This window comes from Belonocnema kinseyi, chromosome 8 (assembly GCF_010883055.1).
Source record: "Belonocnema kinseyi isolate 2016_QV_RU_SX_M_011 chromosome 8, B_treatae_v1, whole genome shotgun sequence".
Classification (NCBI taxonomy): domain Eukaryota; kingdom Metazoa; phylum Arthropoda; class Insecta; order Hymenoptera; family Cynipidae; genus Belonocnema; species Belonocnema kinseyi.
The window spans coordinates 118,416,789-118,431,411 of record NC_046664.1 but is presented as its reverse complement, the minus strand read 5'-3'; the positions used below and the strand labels follow the sequence as shown (position 1 = coordinate 118,431,411).

The 14,623-nt window shown below is 29.5% G+C and overlaps 2 protein-coding genes across 2 annotated transcripts in view; one reads left to right on the top strand and one right to left on the bottom strand.

The window, feature by feature from the left end:
* LOC117179013 (beta carbonic anhydrase 1) overlaps positions 1–14,623 on the bottom strand; it is a 544,277-nt gene that overhangs the window by 317,107 nt on the left and 212,547 nt on the right. The window lies entirely within an intron of this gene.
* On the top strand, positions 7,141–8,305 carry LOC117179016. The gene is made up of 2 exons (XM_033370641.1): positions 7,141–7,585; positions 7,664–8,305. The coding sequence occupies exons 1-2, from the start codon at positions 7,209–7,211 to the stop codon at positions 7,869–7,871; spliced, it is 585 nt and encodes a 194-aa protein (XP_033226532.1). The 5' UTR covers positions 7,141–7,208; the 3' UTR covers positions 7,872–8,305.

Genomic DNA, 14,623 nt, shown 5'->3' with positions numbered 1-14,623 from the left:
ATCTAGTCGGGAGTGGTGCTGACTGAAAACAGATGATTTGGAGCGATTCGCGCGCCATATGTTGGTCATTCTAAGGACTTATTGAACTACCCTCGTACTATGATATATATTTTTAATGTTAATATAATGATTATATTATAATATATCATATTATAAAAGTCTTCTTTTTCTATTTTGATCTGCATTTCAAAGAAATTCAAGAAATTGGTGATTTTCATGATTTGAATACTTCGCGCGCCTCTTATATGCGCATATTTTGAGTTTACGTTGTTTCAAGTATAAAATATAAATGATATAAATATTAATACTATTATTTATATAAATATTTACATATATTAATAATAATATTATAATTATGTTATATTATAATAGTCTTATTTATATCTTGATCCGGATCTGAAAGAAAATAAGGAAATTGCCGATTTTAATGATATTTGAATATTTCGCGCAATTTAAAAATAAAAATATATTTGCAATATCAGAATATTAATACCGTGATTTTATTTATTGTTGTATATTATATTGTGTTCATTATATTGTATACTTTATGTTGTGTATATTATTGTACTTAATGAAAATAAATTATATAATTAAGTATGTGATATTATAATTATATATAAAATAAGATAGAATTTATTGTCTTCATTGTATACTTTTAAAAGTTTTTACACTATAATTTTGCGCTATTAAATTTTCAAATAAAACGAAGCTACATGTTTTCTCTCTTAGAATTTTTACCTGAACAGATAATCATTACATATTTCTGTGTCTACATTACAGTTCCTCTTGTCCTTAGACTATACCCGTATTACTCCTCTATATCACTATTTTCTTCGATATTATAATTATATTAGTATTAATTAGCTGTAAATGATTGTAGTGGAGTTTTTAAGCGATTGATGTTGGAATTATCTATTAAACCAAAAAAGATTAAATAGCCTCCGGACTTTCGAAATTAGAAAATTTGTTTATGAGAATCATTTGGAAATAAAACATTACAAAAAACTTTTTCCCGTGAAATCAGTAACATACTTGTCATCCTATTTCCTTCAAAAGACAACATATAATTCAAGCTCAAAAATTTCCATCCAATAGAAACAATTTCAAATTGGTAGATAATTTCAATTTTACATAGAACAGTATTAATATTAATATTCTATCAGCTACTCCGCATTTTAAAGAAATGCAAGAAATTTATATTAATAGATATTAATATTAACATGAATATTAATTAGCTGTAAATAATTGTGCTGGAGTTTTAAGCGTTAATAGTTGAATTTATCTATTAAAGCGTAAAAATTTAAATAGCCTTTAAAAATTAGAAAATTTATTTATGAGAATTATTTGAAATCAAACAATTACAAATTATAAGTACTAACAAGCACAAAATTTTCTATTAACACATTTTAAAATTACTAGCAATTTTAAATCTTAAAAATCGAAGTCCCAAATAGTCCTGAAAAAAGTAAAATATAACCAAATCCTAGGAAGCTACAGTTTGTAATTGTAATATGTAATGATTTCATGATTTAATTATTATCTGTTCAGGTAATAATTCTAAGAGAGAAAATATGTAGCTTCGTTTTATTTGAAAATTTAAGAGGGTGAAAGAATAGTGTAAAAACTTGTAAAAGTATACAATGAAGACAATAAATTCTATTCTATTCTATGTATAATAATAATTTCACATACTTAATTATATAATTTATTTTCATTATGTACAATAATATACACAATATAAAATATACAATATAATGAAAACAATATAATACAACAAAAGATTAATTACGGTATTAATAATCTGATATTGCATATATATTTTTATTTTTGAATTGCGCGAAATATTCAAATATCATTAAAATCGCCCGTGTGGAAATAGCCCGGGTTAGCCCTGGTACAACAAGGTTTCTAGTCAGGGATTGACCGGGCTATGTTTTTTTTTTTAAGAGCGAAGCTTTGCGCTGGTCGAAGACTCGCTAGGCAAAATTTATGTCAAAACCCCAGTAGGGGGCTGACTGGGTTCTGATCGGACAAATCTTATGATCGAATGCTCAGACGGTAGCTGGCCGGGCGCTGATTGGAAATAATGAAATTGTTAAACATTGTTTATAACTTAATTACTTTTTCTGTTTTCATTAAGAAACGGATGCGTATGCCCGCAATGGATGTTCCACGTGTGGAAATATATTGGGTGAATATCTTTTTGGCATCACAAATTTTAAGGTTGTAAAATAGTATAAAGCACCTAAAAACCAAACCTTACATGAAAGATAAAAAATTTTATTATTAACAAAATTTTAAACATTCACGATTAAATTGAGTTCCGTCATTCAAAATTTTAAATGTTCATAAAAAATTACATTTCCTGTCATTGTAAAAAGTTGTAAATCAGTCTACAACGGGTAAAACAAAATATCACGCGAAAAATAATTGTAATCAATTTAAATTATTTATTTCAAAAGTATTGTTTTGATATTCCTACTGTAAGTTCGCGTATTATATATTTACATAACACCGCATAATGATGAATAATTCGAAAAAAAGAACTTAAAATTTGGTAACACTCCCGACTGCTAGGCGTTAGATTTAGGTATAGATATGTAGGTTCGATCAAATTTTCTTTGTAATATAATTTTTAAAAATGTAATATATGTATTTACTCTAAACAGGACTATTAATATTTAAAGTCAAAATACTCGCAATCATTTAATATTTATTTCTTAAATACCTTTTTTGTCTCTCAACGACTACGTGAAAATAGTTAATGTTGTCTGTGTGCTGAGCGTGTGCAATTAAATATATTAATATGCTCCAATTCTACAGTAAAAAAGAATCAAATTGATTCCCTAATACTCCATGGCTGGATTCTGGCCAGCGCAGCGTAACGATGCTGGTCGGATTCCGACCAGAAACCCCGGCCACAGCCCCACTTAAAGTCGGGCTCCCCGGACAGCTCCCGGCTTAAAGTCGGGATCTACGGCCATAGAATGGCCAGCCCCGGACTTAAATTTCCAACCGGGCGAAAATTTTTTTAATTTCTTTCAAATGCGGATCAAGATATAAATAAGACTATTATAATACAACATAATTCTAATATTATCATTAATAATATATGTAAATATTTATATAAATAATAGTATGAATATTTATATAATTTATATTTTATACTTGAAATCACCAATTCCTTGAATTTCTTTGAAATTCAGATCAAAATAGAAAAAGAAGACTTTTATGATATGATATAATATAATAATAATAATAATATTAACATTAAAAATATATAATATAGTCTTAATATAATATTTTGCACCTGAAAAAACATAGCATCAAAATCGAAGCATTGAAACCTGGAAACATTAAAATCCCAATTTCTCGATTTTATTTCAAAGCGGATTGAGATATAAATGGAACCGCCGAATTACAGCCATAAATTGTAACTGAATTTTGTTCTTTTCGTTTTCAAAGAAGGTTTTTAAAGCTCCTACAGCTTTGACGATTACATTCTCATTACGAAACTAGCGCTTCGTGCTTGATAATTCGTGTCCAATTAAAAAACTTCATCAAGATAATTTGTAAATCTTGTTAAGATCCACTGAAAATGACGTTTTAAACTTATGGATCTCTTAAAAAATCAAAATTGCATATTTTTGAAAATTATCCAAGTTTTTGCAATTTTTTCTAATTAAAAAATATCATGATCATAGTTTCGAAACACATATGTTTTAAATCTATAAGAAATTTGGATTGATATTTCTTAATTTATGAAATTTTTTTTCCTGTTTTAGAAAATGATCAAAATTTCGAAAAGCATATAACTTTCTGAAGTTTTATCGAACTCAAAAATGTCATGAGGATCATTTGCAAGTATTTTTAACGCGTATCAGAAAATTTGATACAAATTTCTAAAACTCTTAAAAAAATTTTATTCAAATTTTGAAAAAGCTTAAACTTTTTGAATTTTGGTCTAATCAAAAAATTTAACTGGCATAGTTTTAAATATATTTGATATCTAGTGATGAATTCAAATGAAATTTACTAATCTTTTAGAAAAATATGTTTTTCTATTTTTTGAAAAATTTCCAAATTTTCAAAAGCATCTAACTTTGTTAATTTTCATCTAAAATGACAATTTTATTTCGATAATTTGCATATATTTTACCTATCTTTAAATAACGTTAACAAAAAATTTTGAATTCAAACAAAAAATTTTCAAATTTTGAAAATGTTCTCAATTTTTTAATTTGTTCTGGAAATATCTGCTTAAAGAACTTAACTTTCATTTTGGGAACCTTGAGAACTATATCAAAGGCTGACTTGATTGGACAAATCTTTCAAAAGTTATCGTAGCTACAATATTCAGGTTACCACACATACAGACAGAATAAAATTGTATGATTTTCGGATTCTGTGAGTGCCGAAACGTAAAGATCCGTTAAAACCAGAGATCGAAAATTTGGATGATTACATTACACTCTCATGAATGAGGATATAAAAAATGGAGTGGAAATTGGTTCCTGATCCAAAAGATCATCAGGATTGAAATCAATCACATTCGCGCACATTTTGTATTTTCTACACGTTCTTAAATTTTGCTCTGGCCAAAACGACGGAGAACGATCCCAGAGTATGAAGACGATTTGTACGTATCCCTTGCCCAAGAAATTTGCACAATACACAATACACATAAGAAAGGCGGCAAACGTAAGGGATTTTAAAATACAAAATGTAAGAATAAAAATTTCTTGTACTTTTCAGGTGTATAAATATTTGAATCCTTATAAAATGTATTATAATAATGTTGAAGATCGTTAAAGGAAAATACGGATTAACTATAATTTTAGGTTATGTGTTTCATAACTTCTTTCTGCTGACAAAAAATGACGTATCTGTGTCAAATAGAATGAAATTGAAGTCAAGTGGGAAAGTTCTGACTAAAGAAAATTATATAATGCAATGCAGATTGGCCGCTGGACCGGGAAACCTGGAAAACCGGGAAATTACAGTAAATTTATTTTTTGATTGCGAATGTTACAAAATTTGTATAATAAAAATGTTGTCCAACTTTGATTTCAACCTTTTTTTTTTTAATTTCCTAAATTGTGATTTTTATAGATTATTATACTATTTAGTTTAGAATGCTTAATTGGAAAATCTGTCACTTTAAAAATTTTCCAGTTACATTTTTTTTGTTTTTCAGCATATATATTAATTGAAGAATTTTAAAATGCAGTTTTAGAAGTTAAAAAAATTAGAAGTTTTTAAAATCGAAGATTTTCTTTATAAAGAACTAGGTGGCCGTCGGACTGGGAAACCGAGAATTTTACGAATTTTCAGGAGAAAAATCTGCCCAAGCTATATTTTAAAAGGTTTAAAAATAATTAAAGTGCAGTTTTGAGAATTTAAACAATTAAAAATTAAAAGTATTTGAAGCTAAAAGTTTTTGATAAAAAACAGTTTTATTTTATCAACTGTAAGTATTAAATAAATAAATTATTTTAAAAATGGATCTGTACTCATGATTTATCAATAATATATTTTTCATTCACAGTTTCAGGTATTCCTTTATATAATTTTTATATTAAATTTAATAAATAAATTCATTAATATATTACTTCTATTAATGTTTTCAGCCATTAAAAAATGTAAAAGTGCGTTTGACTATTTTCCACTTAAAAATAAATCCATAATAATATAGTCATAATTAAATGTTTTTATTAAATTAAAAATATTGTGAGTCTAAATTATATAATTTTTAACCCATTTAATTTGAAATTTCTTAACGTAGAAAAAGAATAAGTATTTAATATTTAGCAATATTTCACTGTTCATTTAAGACGAGTAAATTTAAACCAAATATTGAAAAGAAAACAATTTGAAACTGAATTGTTTTACATAGAAAGCTTTGAATCTTTAGATTTTCAAAGAACTTTTGATTTTTTAGCGTTACAATTTTAATTGTTTTATTTAAAAAGTGTTTAATTTATAAGTGAAATTGTTAAATTTTGACGCATAAATAACAATTGAACACTTATTATTTGTAGACAAAATTTTAGTAATTTTAAGAGATATGTCGAACTTTTGAAAAGATTCAAAATTAATGACAAGCTTGGAATTATTTCAAGTAATTTAAACGAAGTGTCTTAGCAATTTTTTCAGATCTTCTAAATTAATTTAAAAATTAATCGAAATTTTCCTGCAGTTCTTGAAAATCCAGCAAATTACATAAAATCATTAAAATCTTTCATGCTCTTCTTTGGTCATTTTTTAAATCTCTTTAAAATCTTTTAAACTTTCTGTTACAATAAATTTTCAAAATGAAAAATAATGTTCAATTTTTCTAAGAATCTTAAGAAAATTTTTATTCTTCTGTAGTTTTTCACAATTTAAAAAAATCTAAATTCTTGTTTGAAATCTGTAAAAATATAAAAGTTCTGACAAAAAATTCAAAAATGATTTTGAATTAGGAGAAATTTAAAACCACTTCTCGATTTTTCAATATTTTGAAATAAAATTTTAAATCTTTTAACGGATGCCTAGACTATTTAAAATAAAAATAATTAAACTTCTAAATTAAGAAATGTGAAGGTAAAACATTATTTTTCAATTTCTAGTGTGTCTAGCTTAAAATTACTTGAAGTAACATATAATTTTGTAAATTTTTAAAGTTCATTACTTGATTCTTTAATTTATACTGTTATAATGTTAACGTGGATTTATATTTTTGGAACTAATCTCCATCTTTAAACTCTAAAATTTATAAAAGTTCTACATTTTGCGGTTAATTTGCATTTCACTTAAAACTGTTCAATTTAAAAGTGTTAGTACCTTCCAGTTTATACGTGTAACTTATTGAGCATTTGAATCATTAATCATGAATCATATCGTTAATATCAAAAATTGTATATACTTTTAATCCTTCCCATTCAGTAATATTTACAAACTTACATTCTGGACTGAATATAATTTATTTCCTAACCAATGTTCTAATATATCCATTGCAAGTTCTTTTTGAATTCATTCTTTTAATATTCTCATAATATTTCTTCCTGCATACTGATTTTCCTATTCACGACGAAAACTACCACCGCGGGCTGAGAGGCGCTTGTGTCGCTGAAACAATATGGCCGTCATAACTGTACACGGTGCTATGTGTTTATACGGGAGTTTGTTGAATTTTTAGTAATAACTAATTATCAAGCATTAAAAATATGTTGCTGTTGCAACTATATGCTATTGAAAAATTTGCGAATGCTAAGACGTCGTCACGGAATATGGTCGAGGGTCAGAAAATTGTGAATTCTGGTTTAATTTTTATGTGCGGTGCAAGCTCTCGTTCGTCTACAAAGATTGAGCTGTATGCTCTGTGTCTAAAGACAAGTGCATTATCGTCGCCTGAGCCTCACGTTCTAACGAGGACTTTATCAATACATCATGAGGATACAATGCTTCCAGATGAATTAGATCAGTTCGATGAGCATCATGTTGATCCTATTTATGTAAGAGTAAAAAGTATGAACTGCTCATGCAAAGCTGGTACTAGTCACTCGTGTAAACACATAGTAGGAGTTTTATTATATTGCAATAGGTAAGTCATTTTTTTATTAGGAGTTTTGATATGTTTTTGTTCAAACAGAAAGTTAGCAATTATTTTTTCGCATTTCAGAAAAGACTTGAATAGTTTACCAATGCTCTCTTCAACTGACATGCAATGCTTGTGGAACAAACAAAAAAGGCCTTTTTTGGAACAATTTGAAGCTCAGAATAGCATTTTTTTCAACACTCTACGTCCTGTAATAACATCTGCAAATATAACATTGTTATTTTTGTATACAACAATTCAATTCCATTCATCACATTTATTTATTTCATAGAAAATAACCTGCAAAAAAATAATCTGTCGAATTAAAATGTTTGCAACAAACTAACAAATCACTGGCGTGATCCTTTATTCCCAAATTTTTTAACCACAAGTTTCGTTTATCCACAGTCTCTCTTTTGCCAAATAAATTTATGCGTTCAATTTTCACTCCGCGTTGTGGAACGGCATGGAAACTCAAATTTGTGTTTTTATTTGTCGTGGAAGTACAACCTTAAGCACAACACTTGTTTCTGCGTTTTCCCTTACGATAATCAGGGAAAAAATCCATCTTGATATTATATTAATAATTGACTAGACCATGTATTTGTTAGATCATGGTTGGTACGGCACTCAGGGGTGGGATTCCGATGCCCTCTAACCTAGTTGTAGTCCGGACATACCCATTTCCGTCGGATTCGCTTTTTGATATGCAATTTTGTTAATAATTCTTGTTCAGACTGATCTGCTTCCGAATCTGCGTGATACCAAAGATATTATAAACATAGATGCGGTGCAGGCTTAGTTGCCCGCGATAAATATAGCCTCACGTCCGGTGAAAATTGTCCGTTTCCCTCTACACACTGCCCACCGCCGACAACACCATTGATATAGTTTACCAACAGCGACTTAGAGCGCTGTAAGCAACTTCCAGTAGGCATGGTTATTTTAATAAATACCAGAGACAAAAGTCCACGAGTATTTATGTTACAGTTTCATATATTTTCTTCTAATTCTAAAATTATACCTTATAATTTATATTCTTTTACAAGTTATAATTTCTTTACTCTACAATATTGTACATATTTTTATTGGAACTGATAAAACTTTTCGTACAATATCTTTATACAGTTCTTTAATATTACTTATTTTTTATTTTGTGGTCTGCAATTCCTATGGATTTTTTAGACTATTCGTCTAATCAAGGTCTCGTATGTATTTTCCAATTTTTTAGTTTTTATAGTGTAACATTTTTATAAAAATATAATTTTAGTTCCAAGTGAAAGATGTGAAGATGTCAGTTCTAAGGCAGATTACGTTTTGCATTGGCAAACAAAAATGAAACGAACAGGATATCGCTGGCGCATTCATGAAAAATATCACGCTCCATAAAATATATTTCAAAATAAACAGTAAACTATTATATTTGATACAGCTTATTCGAAATATTTACGTACGTTATACGGTTGGATATTTAAAATACAAATAATATCAAAGTTATTCAAATAAATTATTTTTGAAGGATTTTACAGATTTTTTTACAATTTTATCAATCTTTTAAAATATTTTGAAATATTTTTGGGACTGAAAAATCTTGAATAATAAACTCGAAGACCGAATACTGTGCAATAAAAAAACATATAAACTAGAAAATTCCCGAATTGTAGCAATTGGGAAAATAATTTTTTAATAAATATTATTTATTTAATTAAAATATTTTCAGCAAAGAAACTTTATTTAATGTTTATTTTTTTAAATTATTGTTTTAATTTAAAAGAAACATAATTGTATAAAAATGCTAAAAAAAATTTTAAAACACGTTCGCTTCAAGCAAAAAAAATACAGGATTCAATTCAGCACTGATTTAGCGCGAATTTTAATTTTATTATTTATTTTTTAACCAAATATTTTATTTTTGAAAACTTTTTTGTAATTGAAAAAAAATTCAATGCACATTTTCAACAAAAAAAAAGTTATCTAAAAATATATTTGTTCAATTACTGTTATTTTAAATTCAAACAATAATTTTTTCAAATTTTAAATATGAAAAAAGTTTTTGTCTTTGATATAAATATTTTATCTATTTATTTTTTTAATGTTTGTTAACAAACTATCTATTTTAATTGTTAAAATTAGGGAGTTGTCTAATCCAGATGTTTTATAATTCGGAAATTTTCTGTTGCGAATTCCCAAATTCGGTAATATTATAAATTTTCGAGAAATTTTCAGTTCGGGACTTTAAGATTTCGACAATGTTTTAATTTCGGGAATTTTTACAGTGACGGGAATTTTCTTTCTTGGAAGAAGCGACCAGAATAATGAAATTCCGGAATTTATAAAAGTGCCGAAATATAAAACTCTCAAATTCAAAAATTCACAAAAAATAAAATTATCGATAGTAAGATATTACCGAATTTGAAAATATCCCAGAGAAAATTGATAAATTATAAAATATCTGAACTGGAAAATTCCTGAATTTAAACAATTGAAAGAATTGTTTATTAAATATTATTTATTTATTCAAAATACAATAATCAGATACTTTTGTAAGAAAAATTATATTTAATGTTTAAATTTTACAAAATTGTTATTTGAATTTAAAAAAACAATGATTAGAAAAATATGTATATTTCGGGATGAAAAATTAAAATAAATTTCTACATGAATCAGTCCTGAATTTAATCGTGCACAGTTTGTTTGAAAAATGGTATTATGTAAGTTCGAAGGAAATTTAGGGAAAACATTTTTTTACTTTCAAAGCGCACGTGTTTTTTAATTTATTTTTTTATACAATTTTGATAGAATTACGGTTTTTTTTGTTAAATTCAAACAGGAATTTATTGAAATCATTTGATAAAAATACCAAATTATTGTATTTTTAATAGATAAATTATATTTCTGAAAATTCAGTTGTTCATATTAAAGTTCGAGAATTCTATAATTCGGGGATTTTTTCACTTTAGTAAATCTTTTGAAATGTATTAGAATATTTTTTTAAATTCTCTTTGAGTTATGAACTTTTTCGAAATAATACATCATTTCTATTCTTCCTAGAAATCTTAAAAACATTTTTTAACCTTTCAAAATTCTAGAGAAACTCAATTTTGTCTTCAATTAAAAACATTTAAAAACCTACCACTTATTCGATTTCTTTCCCTAATTAACAATTGTTCACCTGTTCTTTAAAAAATTAAAATACAATACTTTTACCTTCAAATTACAAATAAAAAATTATAATTATATGCGTTCAATCTCTCCCTTTTACGGGTTTGAGGGCATATATTTACAATTCCATCCTTAGTATAACTTAACTACTACTTATATTCTACTCTTTCGCATTACGTAGGATAAACAACAGTAACATTAGTTCTTAAAATGAGCGAGCTTCCAGGGCTTCGTTTCCTCTTACCATAAAAATAAATTTTCCACGACATTGAAAACAATATTTGTCCTTTTTCAGGATTACTCGTTTGACTCTGCCCTACTTCCTTGCTGCCCCTTATTTCTTCCAATTTGTTCATCCACATCATTCCCTGTCCACTGCCATCCAAGATTCATCTTAAACACTCATCCACACTCAACCATGGGTGCTGCACTTAGGGTAAATGACGGGATTAACTCAGACTCGGCTAAGGGCGCCCTCGAGGATCTCCTCTGGACTAAAAGTTATGTGAAATTTATGAACCTGCGCGTCCTGCTACGAAAAGTTCCATAACCCTAAGCGCATTTTAAAAATACTTTGTCTATTAATAAGTTAATTATTAACTGCTAACGAAATGGTTTAAAATGAGAAATACATAATTGTGCAAAGTTTAAATTTGGAAAAATTGCCATTCGTTTTTTTCACATTAACTTCGTTGTTTCTTGCTGGAGTGACAAGCAAAGGAAACTGTGGCACATGCGTAGTGACTCACTCAACTATCGCGCACCTCTCTGGTTTCTCTTATGAAGTTCTAGCGCCCCGCACCGCAGTGATGCCAATGTTGGCACTCTGTGCTACTGCGCTTACGTTAGGGCCGCGCGTTTGTTAGCCGCACTTGGCGCGCAATTCAAAATTACTTTAAAAACAATTCCTGTAATTTAAATAAATTATTATTAAAAAATGCACAAGAGAGTATATAAATTGTGAAACTTATTATTTCAGGCAAAAAAATGATTTGATGTTTTTTTAAGATTTAAAAAAAGGAACCGAATGGGTTTATAATATTTTTCGGGCAAGGCTAGCATTTAGAGAATAATGGTTAGTCCTCATGTGACATAGCGAGACTATTCATTCTCTTGGGCCGTTAAATGAAGAGAACCAAGGCCTTTTTCTATATTTATAAAAACGCTGGGTGTATAAGACACCTTTTTTTTAAACTGTTTCTAAATAATATATGTTACAAATTCCATCTAGAGCTTTCCGAGCGGAGGAAAAAGTCGGAAAAGGGAGGGGTATATTAAGGAGAGTGGTATCCTTAGCTGCTGATTTAGCTGCTACGTTTGCCGCTTCATTACCTGGAATACCTTTATGTCCAGGGATCCAAGCTAAAGTTACCACGCATTTAAGTATATTCAAGACTGCCACCCGTGTAGAAATTATGCCCGGGTTCGGGCCAGATTTCGGCAGGGTTGCCCTGCTTGTATCCGGAATCTGTTCAAGCTGCCCGGTCGGATTCTGGTTGGTTTCGTCACCCTGCGCTGGTCGGATCCGGGCCGGGTGTACCCAATCGGCTCCCGGCCGGGTTACCCGATCGGATCCTGGATACAAATAGGGAAACCCGGTCGGAATCAGACAGATTTTTCACTGGGGTCCTCGATCGCATATTACTGGAGCCTTTTTACCACAGCGAACATATTCTACCAACTGGTAGAGATAAGAATCTTTGTCAGGACTTATTTCCACCTGTAAAATGATGTTGGAATTTCAATTTAAGAACTGCATTCATAATGATAAATGTATTAACTACAAACATTGATTCAATCTAAGTACTAAAACATAGGTTATGATCCTCTAAGTTTCTGTAAGAAATTAAAGTTAAATTGCATAAAAAGTTTACCTTAAGCGTAATTTAGTTTGCATAGGTTTTTTTACAAGAGATAAAATAAATTTCATGAAATTAAAATATAAAATAAGTTTCACGTGACATGCTAACCTATGAAACCGGTTTAGAAAATTGATTCAACATGAACGTTGAAGAATATTAATAATGCTTACTTATTAACAAAATAACTCACTTACCTTTATAAATAATCCGCTTGCTCCGGAAAATTGGATACAATTTTGTGAAATTTAACAAATTTCTTAACGGATGACCTGGCGTCAACTGACGTTTAACTGCGTTTTTAGCATTAAAGACTCCGGAAGTCGCCGAATCGTTATTACGTGCAAGCATGCTAACGTAATTCAAAACCTCGTTCGTAAAAAGTTATTTCTCTTCTTATTACGTGTTTTTTTGTTAATTAAGATAATACATAGATACATTAAAAATAAGCAAAAATCGTATAACAAAAAAATAAGTATAATTTCACTGGGAAACTATATGTTTGAAAATAAAAAATAAGTTGGTCAACGATTTCGCAGTCACGGCAAGTCTGGGAACCGCAGAACCAAAAGTGGGAAACCATAAAATTAAAATTAGTTTAATTTTTCTTTCATAATTGATAAAAAAACACCTAAAGCACAAAAAATTGGTCTTTTACCTGTCAGATATTCACAAACGACCCACTTACGGCAGTCGTTTGTGGATATTTCTTTAGATGTTTTTAAGGTTATGATACTTCTGTTATGCACCATTTTTGGCCCGACTGGGTCCCGGTGGGAACTCGGTCTGATCCCGGCCGTGCAATTAACAAAATAGTATCCCGGTTTGACCCGGTCAGATTCTGGCCAGAAACCTTCTTTTGGTCGGGTCACATCGGGCAGGCGATTTCTAATTATAAATATCAGGTAGGAATTAATAGATCCAGGACTATTGGTACCTACACTTTCTAGGACACTTAAAAAATCTGTGAATATAACTGATTTTTTAAAACGGTGACTGATGATGTAATCAAGAGTATATAATATTGCTATGGCTTCAATTAAAACAATGCAAGCAAAGTTAGATAATTTCCATACACGCATGACTTGTTCTTCCGGGCACACTAATGCACAAACTGCTGTGGACTCAGTAATCGATTTTGAACCGTCTGTGTAAAAGTGTAAATATTCCTGGAACTGGCTATTCTCTAGGTATTTGAAGTGATTTGTAGCAGAGGGGCTATTCTGGACAAGTTGGCCTATTCCTATAATGGTATTACTGGCGAAGATCATATCTTCATAGGGAAATTCATACAGAGGATGCATTTTTGAGCTATGAATCTGATGTTTTAATTTTTTGACTTTTTCAAACGCATTCAGAAGGACGAATTGATTGATGATATGAACTTTCTTTATCTAATAACCTAATCCGAAAGAGAGAGTAGCATGTCTGTAAGCGGGTGGTTCAGGTCTGCAAAGGGTTTAATAATATATTTTTTAGCCAAGAAGGAGAACCGTTTTTTAAAAGGTGGCTCACAGCATTCTTCCAACATAACGTTAACGGGAGTGCTCCCTCTGTAGCCAATGGCTAGTCTTAAGGCGCTTCCTCAGGCTTTAAAATTAGCCCATGTATTACTCTGACAAGTTTTTCTCGTACAATTCTGAATTGTATGATTTCATATTTCAACCACAGACTATAAATGCCTAAATTCAGAACCTCTCAGATCGCGTTTTTCAAAAAATGGCCTGATTCTTGTTTTATTACAATTAATTAAAAATTGATGCATTTTTGCGCCTGGGAAGTAGCAAACCGCCACCATAAGTGTACTTATGGCGAACATAGTTCGTGGGTCCTCTGGCTGGCTATGGAACAGCGGGTCATAGAGATATTACAGATAGAGGCGACAAGCCAGCCTGAAACTTGTCAGCTCGGGAGAGAGAGGGAGAATCTGAAGGTTCGGCTGTCTCTCTCTAACCGCGCATGCGTAATCGACTATACACAGTTCATATGCGCCGATTGCTTACATACGTTTTAATGTTATTTA